The following is a 16,106-nucleotide window of genomic DNA, read 5'->3' on the forward strand; positions in this document are numbered from 1 at the left end:
CCTCAGACAGCAAGTCATTAATGCTACGTTTTCTTACCTAACAGAATCATTATGAATTCAGCTGGAAGTTATCAGTACTGTATGACATTCCTGCTTTTCTATAGTACCTTGTCCAACTCTTCATTAATATTTTTGTTTGCATCTTTCTCTTGTGTTGTTTTTTAATTGCTGTTAGTTAGCCTAGCCATATGTGAAAAGTGGTGCTTTCAACCAGAAACCAGGACACACCTTCAGACATTTATCTCACAAGAGACATGGACGAGCCTCCAGACCTAAAAGCCAAACCAAGGACAGATTGCAACCCAATAGTACTTTCAGCAATACACTTTCTCCTGCCCAAACCCCTGAATCTCCATGGCATTAGCATCCTCCACTTGGGTATTAAATAAAACCAAACAACTTTTAGCTCTTACCTGCTGCTTTCTCACCGGCTGCCATCGCGCCGTTCACCCACGGGGGGGGCTGGACATCTCGGGGACACCAGTGGGACACTGGGAACCATCCCGCTCCAACCCGGCCGGTCCCAGGGGAGCAGCGCCGGGGGGACCGGGTGTCCCCGGGGCAGGGGCGGCGGGTGCTGGAGATGCCACCGCCCCGGCTCTGCCCGGCAGGACGGCACCCGGCGCCGGTTGTTTGCTGGGTTCTCGGCACAACAAAAAGGATTATACAGACTTTCACCGAGGGAGCGGTGATCTGCCTCAGGTCTCGATAATTACGCTCTTAAGCACTGACCGCGCTGAAAAACGCGCCCACGAGCTCAACTCGTCTCCCTCGCAGCACAAGAACGAGGGCGGCCCCGACCCGCTCCCCCCGGCGCCCGGGGGACGCAGCTCCCGACGAGCGGCCGGAGCCCGTGGCCGCAGGAGCAGCCCCCGCGGGGTCTGCCCGCCCGCCGGGCTCCCCCGGCCCCACCAGGACCCGGCGCGGGGCAGCGCGGCCGGCGCAGGAGGGAGGTGGTCGCGGCGCTTCCTCGCCCCGGCTGCTGCTCCTCGGCCTCTCCCCGCCCAGCGGGGGCTTCAGCCTCCGGCTGCTCTGCCCGCAGAGCGAAGAGCGCCCAGGGCCGCCCGGGCTGGGCCCCCCCCTCTGCCGCCCCCGGACCCCAAGTGGTCTCCGCTGTCAGCGCTGACCCTGCCCGCGCTTGAGGACGCGCTGAAGATTGGGTGTAAAAAACGGGCTAAACGTGACTGCGGCACGCACGGAACTCAGTGGTGAACGACACGGTGCAGCCACTCCCGAGGCCGGGCCGGGGAGGCTCCAGCTGCCCGCAGGGCTCTGCCCGCAGCCCGCCCGGGCGGCAGATCCGCCCCGTCTAACCATGGCTTGGAGGTGACGAACGAGGTAGTGGTCACATAGGAAGCATCTTCAAACCCCAGAACAGGCTTCCTGGACAGGTGGTCAATGCCCCAAACCTCTGCATTAAAGAGACATTTGGACAATGCCCTTAATAACATGCTCTAAATTTTTGCCCTGAATCATCCAGCAGTTGGACTGGATTACCTGCCCTTCCACCTGAAATCTATCCCATGCCAAGCCAAGAGGTCTGACTGCCATGACCTTTACTGGTATCAGTTTTCAGTTTAGAAGTACAAAGGCTCACTTCTTGTAGACCCCTTTGGCCTTTGTAAAGGCCCCACCCTTGGGCATCTATGTCAGATGCTGCACAGCAAGGAGCTGGCTTCAGCCTCCACGCTTGGTGCCCAACACCTTTTTCAGGGGCACTAACAGGAAAGCTTCAGGGAGCACATGAAAAGCCTGACAGCACATTTGCCCCCCAGAACGCTGCTGTTCCCAAGCTTCCTGATCCCCACGTGGACCCACAGCTGCAGGGAACCACCAGGACGAGTCAGCAGCACCTCCACACTCAGGTCTGAGCTGCTGCTCAACAGGAGCCCACCGTGGCTGCAAGCAGCCTGTCTACACATGGGTAACAGGTAATCTGAAAGTGTCACCTGTTTTAATTAGCACATAAAAAAGGCCCATGTAAGGTAACACACTTGCTGATCTACAGACTCAGGTGTGTGAGGCATTCTTCAGGGGCAAGGCCAGGCAATACCTTGTCATTCTGTAGGACAACTGACTCCAGAGTCAGTTTCACTCTTTGGAAGAGAAGGAAATAAATTAGAAATGCATCTTGGTTCTTGCAGGAAACTACTCAAGACAACAGGGATAGCAGGCAACTCCAAGGGGCTCTCCCAGTCCACCAGCCCCAGAGTACCCACCAAATCCTTCACAGCCAACCTGCACAGACCCCCTACAAAGAGCAAAAAATACACAGTGTTAGTCCTGGCTTTGATGCCAATGTTCCCAGTCAGGGAACCAGGGAGCTCTGGTACCTGTAAGACATTCCCTCAGTATTTACCAGCAGCTGCAGGCTCCTCCTGCCCCAGTGTCACTGCAGCCCAAGGAGCCAGTTCTTGGCCTCCTCAGGGCTATGTCAGGCATTTAAATGGGCCACAAAGACCCTGTGTGCTCCAGGCCAAGTGCACACACACCACACGAGCCAAACTTTTTCACCATCGTTTCTGGAAAAAGCAAATGCAGCACCTTACATGTGGGCCAATGAACTAGTTAATTTGCACCTCCACATCCTAATCTTATTCACACTAGTGCAGGTAGCCTGGCACCCTTTCACCACCCATAGAAACTTCTCCTTCTCTAAGGAAAGGAATGATCACATTGGCAGTGTGTGGCACCAAGTCTCCCATGCACATTTATTTTTCTTGCTAATTGTTATTCCATGCCAGTGACCAGGTGAAATACATCCTCTCTGCTGCTGGAGAAGAGGGCAACTGGTGCTTGCCCTGAACCTTCTCCCAAACACGAGGTCAGAGAACATTTCCGGAACAGCCAAGCTCTAACCTGGGGCAAATAACACAGCCTCAGGGCAGGATCCTGCCATCATTCAGCATGATGGAGAAAGAACTCCTGTGTAACGGAGCAACTGATCCTCAGCCACGAGGAGCTGAGACACCGGCCCTGTCAACCACCTACGTTTCAAACACTGTGAAGACCTGAGCTTGGTCCTTCTCTTCTTTAAATAACTGCCCCCATATAAATAACTGTGGTATTTGCATCTTATTAACCATTCAACTGTAGGCACCTGTGGGAAACTGTTCTCTTCTTCCCCACCTAAGCAGCTGCACAAAGTAAGGACAAGGCACCACTCGGCCCAATGCGGTGTTGAGGCCTGTTGAGGTTGCATTTTCCATCTCCGTCTCTCGGGAGGACATCATGCAGTCTGCTAACTCAAGTCACTTGATTTGGGCATAGGAAAACTTTTATTTACAAGGTGTTAAAAAAATATTTGACAAAAAAGGCATACAGTATTTTATACTAAAAGAATAAAGATTTTTATTAAGCACTGTAAGTTGCATTCAATAGCCTTCAAATACACCACACCACAATCCATCTACAACCAATCAAACCCAACAGTAGTTCATTCTTGCACAATCCATGAGTTGGGGCAGAACTCCCTTCAACTTACATTAAGATACCTACTTAGCTCTTGCGGGCAGGGAATGGGGAATTACACCTCATTTCTGATCACTAATGTGTGATGAAGAGCATCAGGAGAATTATATGAAAACGAATATAAAGAAATGATTCTGATTTTGAAGTACATTAAGTTTGGAAACACTAACAAAAACATCAAAATGATACAGGTATATTTGCTTATACTAAATTCTTGATGGGAAAGTTTTCAAGAACAAGCCATTTGTTTCCTGCTACAGAAGGGGGGTACTTTTTTTTTTTTTTGAAGATCAAAGCTTTTTTTTTTTGTTTTTCACAGAATTTCATATTTGCTAATATGAAGGCATAAAACAGCAACAGAGAACAATAATGCATACAGCAATGAGTACACCAGGGTAACGTTGATATTCAAAACGGCTAGATAATTTTTTTTTTTTAAGTTTTAGAATAAATGCAACAGAGGTCAATAATCACAAAATTTTAAGGTTAGAGCAAGATCAGTCAATGACTAAACATAGTTAACATCTTTTATAGGACTATTACTGATTATTAGCTTTTTGTTTTGCAAATGGGCACAGTACTTGTAAGAATGGAAGAAAGAGGACAATAACATGCATAATATTAACTACACACTTTAAAAATTATGAACCATGCAGAAGTTTAGCTCAAATAGTAGTACTAATGGTCTACGTCTGATTCAAAACCACATAGTTCATTGATCACGGATGCATGGTATTAGTCACAAAAAGTTTCAGAACACATTGTGTTTATTTTGAAAGGTCATTTGCATCTTCTAAGATTTCAAGTTTATCTCCATTTAACTTGCTTGTAAAGTATGTATGATGTATATTTAAAATCAGCAGAACTGCAATATTACTCTATAATTTTTAGTTTCGATAGTTTGCACATTTTAACACAAAAGAACCACATCAACGGTGATGAAATTTAAGAAAGAAAAAACTGTGGTTGTGCCTTTTTCCCCCCATAATCATGAAATCAAAGCCTTAAAGAAAGCTTTATTGTGACACAGTAATGCAAAATCAAATATAATGGCATACATATGGTGCCAAGTACTAAAAATTATATTTTAAGCTATATATACTTAAAGACTGCCAAAATTTGTTTTCTTTATATTTCAAAAAACAAAACTACAAGCTTTTGTCATAACCAGTTTAAACTTTATGTATACTTCATTTTAAGTGCGGGAGTCAAATGCTCTTCATTCTCTTTCTTTTTTGTTTTATTGTAGCATTTTGACTACAACTGGTTAAAACTAAAAATGTGTTGTTTAAATCTCTGACATCAAAGAGGGATCCGAATTTCCAAAGTCCTCATTTTTCTCTTACGGAAAGGAAAAAATGTACGTAACTGTAGGCTCTCTTTCTCTCCAGATATTCCTAATCCTGACCCTTCCCAACATCCTTCACCCTCTATAAAAAATAAGTTTACTCTTCTTTTTTTAAGACAGCGGCCTCAAGAGTATCATCTTTATGGCAAACACTGTCTGCATTTAGTGCATTTAAGTGAGGATTTGTATTGCACATTTTAGAGTCATTACTCAAGGCACTTTCAGACTGATTGGAAGCCCTGATGTCTCCTGTATTCCCATTCATCTGGGAAGCTGGTTTTTCCTCATTCACAACTCCATTTTCAGCCAGGGATCCATCTGAAGACACAATTGAGGATTTAGATTCCTCTGATTTTGACTTAAGTTCTTTGGCTACTTCTTCTGCTGAAGCAGCATAAGGAGGTTTGCCCTATTTTTTAAAAAAAGAAGAAAATTACTGTAGAACCACTGCTACATATTTACAATCTGTTACAAAGACACTGTGAATAGGCAGCATGCAGTGTGCAGAAGTATCACAAGTGAATACCCAGTATTATAGCCTGCTAAAGTAAGAGGTGGCACAAAAAATAAGCAGATGAGAAAGAGTTTGCAGTCTTTCTGAGTGACTTCTAGCCACACCTTCTGATGCTCCTGGGGTAAGAATGCCCTAACTCTCATGGTTCAGTTATTTCACAATGTAAGAGCTACATAAATGTCTGGAAACACCAAAACTGAGAATCAGTATACAGCTTAACTCTGCTTCTTGGTTCATAGACATTATCATTTAATGATATGATTACATGTTATTCAAATACAAACCAAAATTTTTTTTCAGACAATTTTAAAATAAGTGCAAAAGTACCATGCAAAAGTGTCTGTACTAGTCTATATGCTTCTGAGGTTAGGAAAGTGACTTTGTATGAAGAGCAGAGTAGAATCTTACAGGACTGAGTATAGCAATAAAAACAGATTTATGCAACATTAGAACGTATGTTTAGTTTTTAAGTATCTGCACCAATGAATCTTAGCATTCCAGAAACATATTAGGCTACAAACAAGAAAACCAAACCAGCAGGCTGGGTTGCTAAGCAGCAATGTTCTTATCTGCCATGCTGTTAACAAAGTCAAGTGCTAAGAAATTACTTCAGATTCGGACATCTTGTACACCTCAGACAACAGCAAACAGTTTCATAGTGTATTCAACTTCACTTTGACATACTAGGAACAGCATGGTTAGCACTTTTCTGCATTGCTGAAAGATCCTGCAGGTAAGAACTCTTGTTCTTTAGCAGCAGGATCACAAACCTGTTTTCCAGAGAATCACACAAAACTCTGCAGTAACACTGCACAGGTGTATGAGTGGCACATGGGGACAACCAGTCTGTATCACATGTAAATGCACTTTACAGGCTTTACTGAGTGTTAAGTTTTGGATTAAATACATGCTTTTGTTTCTTTCAAGATCCAGAGTGAAAGGTCTCATCTCATGTTTCCTAAATACAAATGGCTTCTTTCAGTCAGATCCTCCAGCCATTGGTCCCATCACCTCCTGGTGAGCACCAGTAGGGAAGCACCACAGCAGGGAGGATCTCACTTGGTATAAATATATGTGTCTGGATCTGGCCCTACTCCTTCCTTAACTGCCCAGGTTTTGTGACAGGCAAGGACACTACTGCCAGTTAATCTTGACTGGCTATGAAAATCTCCTTGTTAGGCATTACCATTCCCAAGTTCTCCCTGCTACATGCATTTTCATTCACCTTTTTTTCTTTTCCTGTCAGAGCAACACACACTAGAGCATAGAGACTGATGACTGTAAAATCCAATGAGCTCAGGACCAGTCAACAGAAAATGCCACTATTTACCTTCCTTCTCCTTATCACAGGCACAATATTCGACCAAGATCTTTGTGATCACAAGTATTTACCATCCAAATTACATATAATTAATAAATATATGAGCATCCAAACTTGCTGACTGTCCATCAAGACTGTGTATCATCCACCTACAGGTACCGTATGAGCTGCATTGATGTATGTAAACCTCAAGTCAGCCCAGAATATCTGGGGGCTCCTGAGGGCTTCCTTTATTTCATAGGTTAAAGCACTTGGAAATTAGATACTATATAATTAACATAGTGATTTCTCTTCTATTTGAAGTAAAAGATGTGAAGCTTTAAATACATAGGTACATTTGTAGACATATATAATCTGTATACACAGAAACTGAACAAGGAAGAGGAGCATTTGAATTTTTTCACCTAAACACAGCAGGTTTTACTTAAGTTAACAGTTGCTTCATTATCCACTGGAGAACATTCCTTCTCTTACCATCTGACACTTGCAAATACCTCCCTACTCTTACATACTTATGTCTCCATGACAAATTGCAGATCCATATGATCCATGTATCATGAAAGTTTTCCACCTATTTACTACCCACTCCTCCATTACCACTGGGACTAGCATCAATGTTCAAAACTGCTCAGCAGCAAGAACAATGGAAAAGGGAGGAAAACATAACTCTGAAGCAAATGGCATTTAATATGAAACAGCACTTTTGCTTCAGTTATATACTTAAAGGATCCATGGAAAAGACAAAAAACATGATCCCCAGATGCTTCATACATTGTCCCAAAAAATGAACTCTGTGATCATGGGGGCAAAGACTGGTCTGTCCTCTCCTAGAACTTTAGAATAAGTATTTGTAGCCATGCAGCACCAAAGATCCTAATTTTATTAATTAGATTGGACCATGGTCCCAGAAAAGCAACTGGGAGAGTGGGGGCAGGAACAGAAATGGCTAATTTGTTTCAGCTTTGTATTTCTCCCATTTTCCTAGATTTTTTTCTACTCCCACAGCTGGTTAGAGCTGAGGAGGCACAGCCTTCATATCAAAATACATTTTTCCATGTCTGTCTTTATAACCAAAGGTTACTCATAATTCAGATGCAACACTAGCCTGTCACCCATCACTGGCTGTGCAGCTCACAGCTTCAGTGTGTAGGCAAGATCATGGTAAGAAACACTTTTATCTTTTAAAGTTGTGCTTGTCAACATGGGCTGGTTTGGAAGCCTGTACCATACTAGCCTGTAAACTAGAGTGTTCTGAAGTCAGGCATATGGCTTTATTACCTGAATTGCTCCCTGGCTTTTATAACCTCGCCCATAGTACCTTCCACCTCTTCCAAAAGTTCTTATCACTGGAGTGGAAATAACTCCTCTTGGACGCCTGTGAGTTTTGAGGAAAAGGAAAAAAGAAAAACATGAATCAGCTTTGTTTAAAACTACTTTACATTTTATTTTGCTGGAAATTTTTTTTCCCTAGCTTTACTGTTGAGTGGCTAACTTTTACACTTCTTTAAAGAAGCAGTATGACTAAGTCAGAATTAGCGTCCAACCGCTTGCGAGTGTATGAACCTAACAAACCTTTTGTTTTTGTAGCAGTAAAATGACTATTTCTATATTTCACTTCTAGAGAAACAATAAATTAGTGCTTTCAATAAATCAGTGCAGAAACATTTTCAAAGTTTAATACTATTTTTACAGTGCTTTAAAAACAGCTCGAAATACTTTCACCTTAAAAAATGAACCATTTATAAGGCCATTTCTCCCATGCAGTGACATTTCCCACATATAAACATGTTAGATGGAAGAAATCACACAAATAAAGGCAAAATATGAAATAGCTTCAGTTTTGATGGGAGAAGACAAAATTTTCTAAGAACCTGAGGGGAAAAAAGGGGCTTCAGCCATGTCTGACAGGTAGCACTTTATCCAGTTTGGGCACTTTCAGATGGAGGCTTCCAACCAGGACACATCAGGCAGTGGCTTTTTTTATTTGTTTCAATAAAGATTTGACCAAATAATATCAAAACAAACTTTTGCTCAGCTAGAACCATTTTAATGCCATCAGTGGCACAACTCAAGGACTACTTCTGACCTAAAAATTATTTTTATATTCTCTACTAGAAATATGTGATTGCTCTACTTTTCCTCCAAATCCACTGCCTGGCACTGGGTGACCCCAGCAGAAGACTGGCCCCCCAAAGCTGGCACAGGGCAGCCAGGGGCTGCTCAGCTCAGCCTGCAGCCAGCCTGGTTTCTAAGCTGCACTGGCTACAATTGCCCTTTGCTGTTCTGGCAACAAATCACAGACTCACAGAACTGCTGGGGTTGGAAGGGACCCCTAGAGATCATCTAGTTCACACCCCTACTAAAGCAGGATCCCCTGGAGCACATTACTCAGAATCTGCATCCAGGGAGGGTCTTGAAAGTCTCCAGAGAAGGAGACTCCACAACCTCCCTGGGCAGCCTGTCCCAGGGCTCTGTCACCCTCACAGAAAAGAAGTTTTCCCTGATGTTCAGACGGAACTTCCTGTGTTCCAGCTTGTGCCCTGTCCCCAGCCACTACTGAAAAATTTGTCTCCACCCTCCTTACACCTACCCTTTAGATATTTATAGACACTGGTAAGATCCCCTCTCAGTTTTCTTGTCTCCAGCTACAGCTCTCTCAATCTTTCCTTGTAAGAGAGATGCTCCAGTCCCCAAACCATCTTCCTTGCCTTTCACTGGACTCTCCCTGTCTCTCTTGAACTGGGGAGCCCAGAACTGGACCCAGTTCTCCAAATGCAGCCTCACCAGGGCAGACTAGAGGGGGAGGAGCACCTCCTTCAGTGTACTGGCCACACTCTTCCTAATGCACCCCAGGATTCCATTGGCCTTCTTGGCCACAAGGGCACACTGCTGGCTCATGAATCACTTGTTGCCTACCAGGACAGCTGCACTCCAACTGTGTGGCATTTTGCAAATACCTGACAATTCCCTTGTGCCAGCAGGGTTCCTGGGAGCTGGACAACAAACTGCCCCAAGAGGAGGTAAGCTTTTCTGTGGTGCTCCTACATCCCTCTGCTGCAAAAACTAAGTCACACTGAACTGCCCCAGGGCACAAAAACTGATCTGTGCCATGCAAGTCTGTTCATACAAATTCTCATATTGAGCAATGAGAAATTAAACACTTGGATTTAAAAGAATAAGAAGAGGAAAGAGCTGCGTTTTATATTTGAGTAATTCTCACTGCATTCTTTCCAAAGATTTTAAAGGGCTTACCTACACCATTTGCTCATTTTTTACAAAGTGAAAGCCTACCCTTTAGGGAGCTGAGTAAGATTTTTCCAACTCAGAAAATGGCACTAAATACACTGGATCAAAGCCAATAAAAAGCACTGGTATGATTTTACACAATCAGAATGTCCAAGTTCAGTGCTGCAGAGAGACATGAGGTAACGGTGTAAACAAGCCTGGCATGATCTCCCTCAACAAATGAAGCAGAAGGATGCAGGTTCAGGTGAAGGATGGATTGCAGACCATGCAGATTCCTAGCAGTGCTCTTTGGTATGACACAGCATCTGCCAACACTATCTTTAGACAGAACACCAATGTTATCATGTTCTAAGGTTTTGTTTTCAGTATCAACTGACACAACAAACAGAGTAGCTGCACGCAGTAGTTCTTGCCTCTTTGACTAATTCTAGTAACTACATGTGCAGAATTTAACATCAGTTACTGACTCATAGAATGGTTTGGGTTGGAAAGGACCTTAAAGATCACCACCCCTCTGCCATGGGCACCTCCCACTAGATCGGGTTGCTCCAAGCCCCATCCAACCTGCCCTTGAACACTTCCAGGGATGGAGCAGACACAGGTTCCCTGGGCAACCTGGGCCTGTGTCTCATCACCCTCACAGCAAAGAATTTCTTCCTAATACCCAACCTAAATCTCCCCTCTTCAAGTTTTAATCCATTCCCCCTCATCCCATCACTCCCTGCCCTTGTCCCAGGTCCCTCCCCAGCTTTTCTGGAGCCCCTTCAGGCCCTGGAAGGTGCTCTAAGGTCTCCCTGGAGCCTTCTCTTCTCCAGGCTGAACACCCCCAACTCTCCCAGCCTGTCTCCAGAGCAGAGCTGCTCCAGCCCTCAGATCATCTCTGTGGTCTCCTCTGGACTGGCTCCAAAAGCACCTTGTCCTTCTTATGATTTGATGGAGACAGGAAGATCTGGTATGGACAGTTTTCCTGTCTTTTTGAGGTGAAAACTTGCATCCAAACCTCACTGCCCAAAGTTGGTCCCTCTGACAGACAGGATATAAAATATCCCACATTTTCTAACTCAAAAGCTACTATTGCAGAATAGTATTTCTTTGTCTCAAAGGTACTCACCCAGGAGCATTTCCAGCCTTTCAGGGATGTGACTGCTGCCCAGATAAGGAGGACTCTCAATTTAGGACCTGGCAGTGTTAGCTCCTGGCTACTGATGTTTTACATGAATTAATACATTTACTTCTTCAGAAAATGGAGGAGCTGCTGTTCAGTGAAGTGAATGGTATGTACAAATGTATGCCAGATCTGATTTCATGGCCCAGGGTGCCTCAGTCACACACTCTATGAGTGTGACACTGCAAGTCACACTTTCCACAAGCTGTGCTGCAATCAGTGCATTTAACTGAAGCAACAGGCTCTGCAGTGAGCCAGGTCCTTCTGCTCATGGATCCTCACAAAAACAGAATTTATGGCCACACACTACCCTCATTTACATGGTGAAAAATGTTATTTTGTCCACTGAAACTGAGGAGTAAGATTAAAATATCCAAAGGAGTCAAGTGCCTCATGACACATCTCAGCTTATTCCCCTGGTGTCCAGCTGCTACTCTGGAAGAGTGCACACGTTCCACAGACCCTGCAAGCCTGCACAGAGACCTGGCAGCCGAAGCATCTAACCCAACACTTGATGCTTATTTTTTGACAACTGAATCTCATTCTAGAGAATAAGATGTTCCTACCTAAATCTGCCCTTCTCAGAGCATCAGCTCTGCTCTTACCTCAATGCTGTTTTCTGCTGCTGAACTTTTAAACCTTTGTTGCTGCTGTTCTTACCTCTCCTTGTCCCCACACCAGCAGCTCTTGCCTCTCCCCCCTCCTTCCCTCTCCCAGAGCCTCACATCCAATCATGTTCTCGCTCAGGCCAACACGACAGGCATTCCAACAGCTCTTGCTGACTTTAGCACTATGCTTCAGACTGCACATTTGATTAATTTAATGGACAGAGATGAATTCATGCAGTTCAGACTTATTCTTTTAGACTGCAACTTCCTGGCTCAAGATGGCATAAATACACCTACTTTACTCCACTCCTTTAATAAAGCTGAAGACAAACATATAAATCACATTACTTTGGGGCTGTCTACTGTAACAGGTACAATCTTAATTAAAGATAACAGTTCTGTAAGGCACAGAAGAATTAAACCTATGGAAAAATACAATCTTAAAAGTAAAGGACTAGATATTTTTGTAATTAACTATTTCTTTTTCAGAAATGCTGTGCACCTGTAATTTCAGCTGTAGTAAAATGACAGTGAAGAGCTGAAGAAATTAATATTCTTTTAAGCACATCTCCCATCATTACTGTAGCAGAGACCTATTAAACCTAGAAATACCCTTTGGGTGTTTTGTGCATCACAGAAGAATTACATAATGAAGTTATTACAAGTTTTATTATACTTCTTGATAAATGATAAAGACAGTAATTGAGTGCTGTGATAGTTTTGATCAGGTACAACATATTTACTGATTTCATGCAAGAGAAAGCCCCCATATAATTTCCTCATGCAAAACAATCCAGTGTGTGTATCTGTATAATAGATTCAGAATATGAATTCTATTTGCACAGAAAAATAATTATACAAATCTGAGTAACTGATTAAAAACATCTCAAAAGTAATGTAAATTCTCTTCTGATACTCAGTGGGTGTAATTTATCTAATTTGTCCTAAAAATGCATTGTATGCACTTTCTAATCCCTTCAACTTTTCTCTGTTTCACTTTTTTCCCCAATCATGAAAGGATACATGACAAGCACATTCCAGAAGATGGCACTTACCCTCTGGCTGGTCCTCCCACAGAAACGACCTGCAGAGGAAACGGGCCCCTGCCCCCTCGTCCACGTCTGCTTCCAGCCCAGTGGCCGACGACAGTGCCGGCAATTTCAAGTTTCCCTCCCTGAGAAGGAATAGGTTGGACTCCTGCACAGAAAAGCAAAACCAAACCTTGATCTTCACAATCATAACATTCAAGTCACAAACAAATGGAGAACTGGTTTGTCCAGCTTTTCAGCACATATACAAGTTCTTCTCTTGATACTGGGAGATTATTTCTCATTTTGGGGTCTTTCAGGAGTATTTTAACTCCCAGAGTCTTTCCTTCTCCCCATGTTAAAAAATAGATATGAATTCTGAAAAGAAAAATTATCTTCCGTGAGTACTTCAGTTTTAGTAACTAAAACTATATACTTTAGATAAGGATTAAGAAACTGAAGTGAAATTTTACAAGCTATCTGATGACTATTTTTTAACCTGCATTTCTAATGAGGATGTAATTTTTGCAGGTTTAAAGGCACTTTCTAGTGAACACCAAACATCAAAATAACACACACAGATTAGAAATGCTGTAAACAACTTTCTAGGAAGAATTATCTCTACTAACACACTAAGTGACTACAAAAACACAGCATTTAAACTGGTCTGGGTGCAGAGGTAGGCTTATCCTTCCCCTGCCAAGAGCGCAGCTCAAATTGCAATTGTCCAAAATACGAATGTGTCTTCTATTCAAGTTGCTCGCATCTTTATACCTGTGTTTTGCCCTTAAAAATCAACACTCACAGGGCGTAGCAAGTATTTCAAGAAATCTAGATAAGTGCAACTGAGCCAGATGTTACTGGTAAGACCATCAGCACTGAGAGGGTTACAAAACACAGCACTTACGCAGCCACAATTAGTCTTCAAACGTTAATACTCTAGGAGATAAATTACTGACTTAATTCAAAAAGGTTCATACTTCCCTGTACAAGTCTTTCAGCTTCATACGTACGGGGGCAGTTATTCCCACAAGGAAGTATTAGAGGTATGTTTGCTCTTAGGATAAAAGCTCAGAGGCCAGAAAGAACAGCTAAATACATGGGAAAAATGTTATGCTAAATGGACGACTGGAGTGAACAAGTTTCCATTGTCCCACCTCGTACAGGGGACGAGCAAGGGGCACACAGGGAGGTGAGGAAATCTCTCGCCTGTGTCCATGGTGACACTGATGGCAGTGAAGAGGGGGTTGGCAGTCACACCGAGGTCAGTCACTTCTACCTGGGGTTGTTTTTGCAAAAAGCTCAGCTGCCTCTGAAGTTTAGAAAGTGACTGTTAACACATTCAAGCAAAGTTCAGCTGATGACTGATTCCACCCTGGCACTTTGAAGTGCATGAGACAGACTGTCTGGTCAGGTTTCAGGGCTATCCTGCATTTGGGGGAGGTTTCTAGGTGTGAGAGGCTGGGGCTCAGGGGGCTGCGGGGGTACCTGGGGAGAGCAGAGCGGAGAGCAGCCTGGACAGGCTCAGCAAGGGAGAGCCAAGACGGTTAGGGAGAGAGGGAGACCAGCAGGCAGGAGGAAAGCCTCAGACCAAACGGTACAGTGAAGGAAGCTGTTGCCAGAAGCTCTAAGAAAAGGGTTTTGGGTATAATTACCGCCCTGAAACTTGCTAGTCCTGTTGCTGTCATTGCCAGAGAAGGCTCCGGAGTGTCCTGCCGCTGCCGCCACCCGGAAGGCCCGGTAAGCGCCTGTGGCTACTGTTTCCCCATAAGGGCCTCCGAAGCCATAGACTCCTGTTAGACCCAGGGTAAAGAAAGACAGGGGAAAAGCTGTGAGGGGGGCGGGCATCTGGGAAGGCCCCGAGCAGAGGCTGCTGCCTCCTTCCACCCCTGCAGAGTCTGCTGGGAGGGCTGGGCTCCAACCAGCCACACTCTGGCTGGCAATGGTGCAGAGCAAGCCAGCACCAGGGGAGCCCTGGCCAGAGGTGTCCTGCTGCCTCAGTGAGCACGGGGTCTCTTGTCCAACAGGAAGCCTTTAACCCTGGGCTGGGAACGGGCATCCCAACTTCTACAGCACAATGATTATTTTAAGGGCTTGTGACCATTTTTTGACACTGAGCTCCAGTGGCTACAGCTGTGGTGCCCTGAGAACATCTTATTCCCAGTGCCCAGTATCAGCACCCCGATGGGTCTTGGTTCCACAGGGACTCTGAGAAAGGGAATAGCCTGAAACACTTGTATCAGTATTTACACTCAAGGGTCCCAATGATTAAATGACTGTAGCAAAATACAGAGGGCTGGGGAGGAGGAAAGGTTGTCTTCAACCCTGACAGGTAAACTGTGTCCATTACTTTTAAGGATTCTTAATATTTACAAATAGAAGCAATGTGCAGTGCAAATAAGAGCCTTTTCATATAATCCAGTGTTGATCCATTCCTCTTTTTTCTATTTCTTACATACAGCAGTAACAGTATTTTGATCTGGCACAGTTACTAAAAATCCTGATGGAAATACAAGTAATAAAACACATTCCATATTATTAGGCTAATAAAACTAACAAAATACAGTGATTGACATGCCAACCACCTGCTTTTAGGTATTTTTTTTTTTAGGAAATTGTACAGGCAGCTACTATCTTTGCAATTTTGGGAACGTGAAAGACAAGGTAATGCTTCACACCAACTGCTGTCCCATCACTTACCAGCAAAGCCTCTCCCCCTGCCCTGAGGTGGTGGGACTGGCCCAAAGTGTCGAGGGTACATAGAAGCTGGATAGAAAGGCATGGCAGGTGGAGGAGGGAAAGGGAGAGGATGGTTCTGCCTGGAGAAATTTAATCCTTCTAGGATGCTCTGACGCATCTTTTCAACCTTGGCTGCCTGCTCAGCCTGTGAGTAAAGAGGTGGTTACAAAGAGATGTTAAAATCCTGATTTCAAATGTACAGATTTCATACAACAAATTCAAATAAGAAAGCAAAATTACAGAAGAGTAGATAAGTGCTGCAAACAACTTCCATAAGGCTAGCTAGAAAATTACAATCTCTGTATCAGTAGAGAGATGAGAGTAAATACTGAGACAGTTTAGAATCTGTAGCACAGGAACAGTTTAAAAGTTAAAAAGGGTTTTCCAGAAATTAAGTGAGAAACCTCTGTCTATGGTCTTTTGAGAACTTAATGCAGCTCTTTGGAACAGAATAATCATCATAAATGCAGTGTGCAAAACCAAGTCTATGTCAACAGGCCCAAGCACACTCGGAGGCTAAGAAGCCTGAGAGGGACGATCAAGATTTGATCTATGACCAGTCCCCCTTGAGTCAGAAGTAAGAGGTAAGCTCTTTTGTTAAGATGTCACACCTCCCAAAAAGTTAAAAAGTTTTGGTCAATCAGTAAACTATTGATTTTTATCAGT

The 16,106-nt window shown here is 43.8% G+C and overlaps 1 protein-coding gene across 3 annotated transcripts in view; it reads right to left on the reverse strand.

Annotated features, from left to right (window-relative positions):
* Positions 1–3,326: 3,326 nt before the first annotated feature.
* FAM120A (family with sequence similarity 120A) overlaps positions 3,327–16,106 on the reverse strand; it is a 53,241-nt gene continuing 40,461 nt past the window's right edge. For 2 of the 3 annotated variants that reach the window (XM_051627891.1, XM_051627890.1), the window contains exons 14-18: positions 15,402–15,585; positions 14,357–14,494; positions 12,729–12,870; positions 7,933–8,029; positions 3,327–5,228 (exon numbers count right to left, since the gene is read on the reverse strand). In XM_051627891.1, the coding sequence (XP_051483851.1) occupies positions 4,917–5,228; positions 7,933–8,029; positions 12,729–12,870; positions 14,357–14,494; positions 15,402–15,585 (873 nt within the window). In that variant the 3' untranslated portion in view covers positions 3,327–4,916. The remainder of the gene's footprint in view (positions 5,229–7,932; positions 8,030–12,728; positions 12,871–14,356; positions 14,495–15,401; positions 15,586–16,106) is intronic. The other variant, XM_051627892.1, reaches the window with a different exon arrangement.

The sequence above is a fragment of the Apus apus genome, chromosome 9 (genome assembly GCF_020740795.1).
Source record: "Apus apus isolate bApuApu2 chromosome 9, bApuApu2.pri.cur, whole genome shotgun sequence".
In the NCBI taxonomy this organism is placed as follows: Eukaryota; Metazoa; Chordata; class Aves; order Apodiformes; family Apodidae; genus Apus; species Apus apus.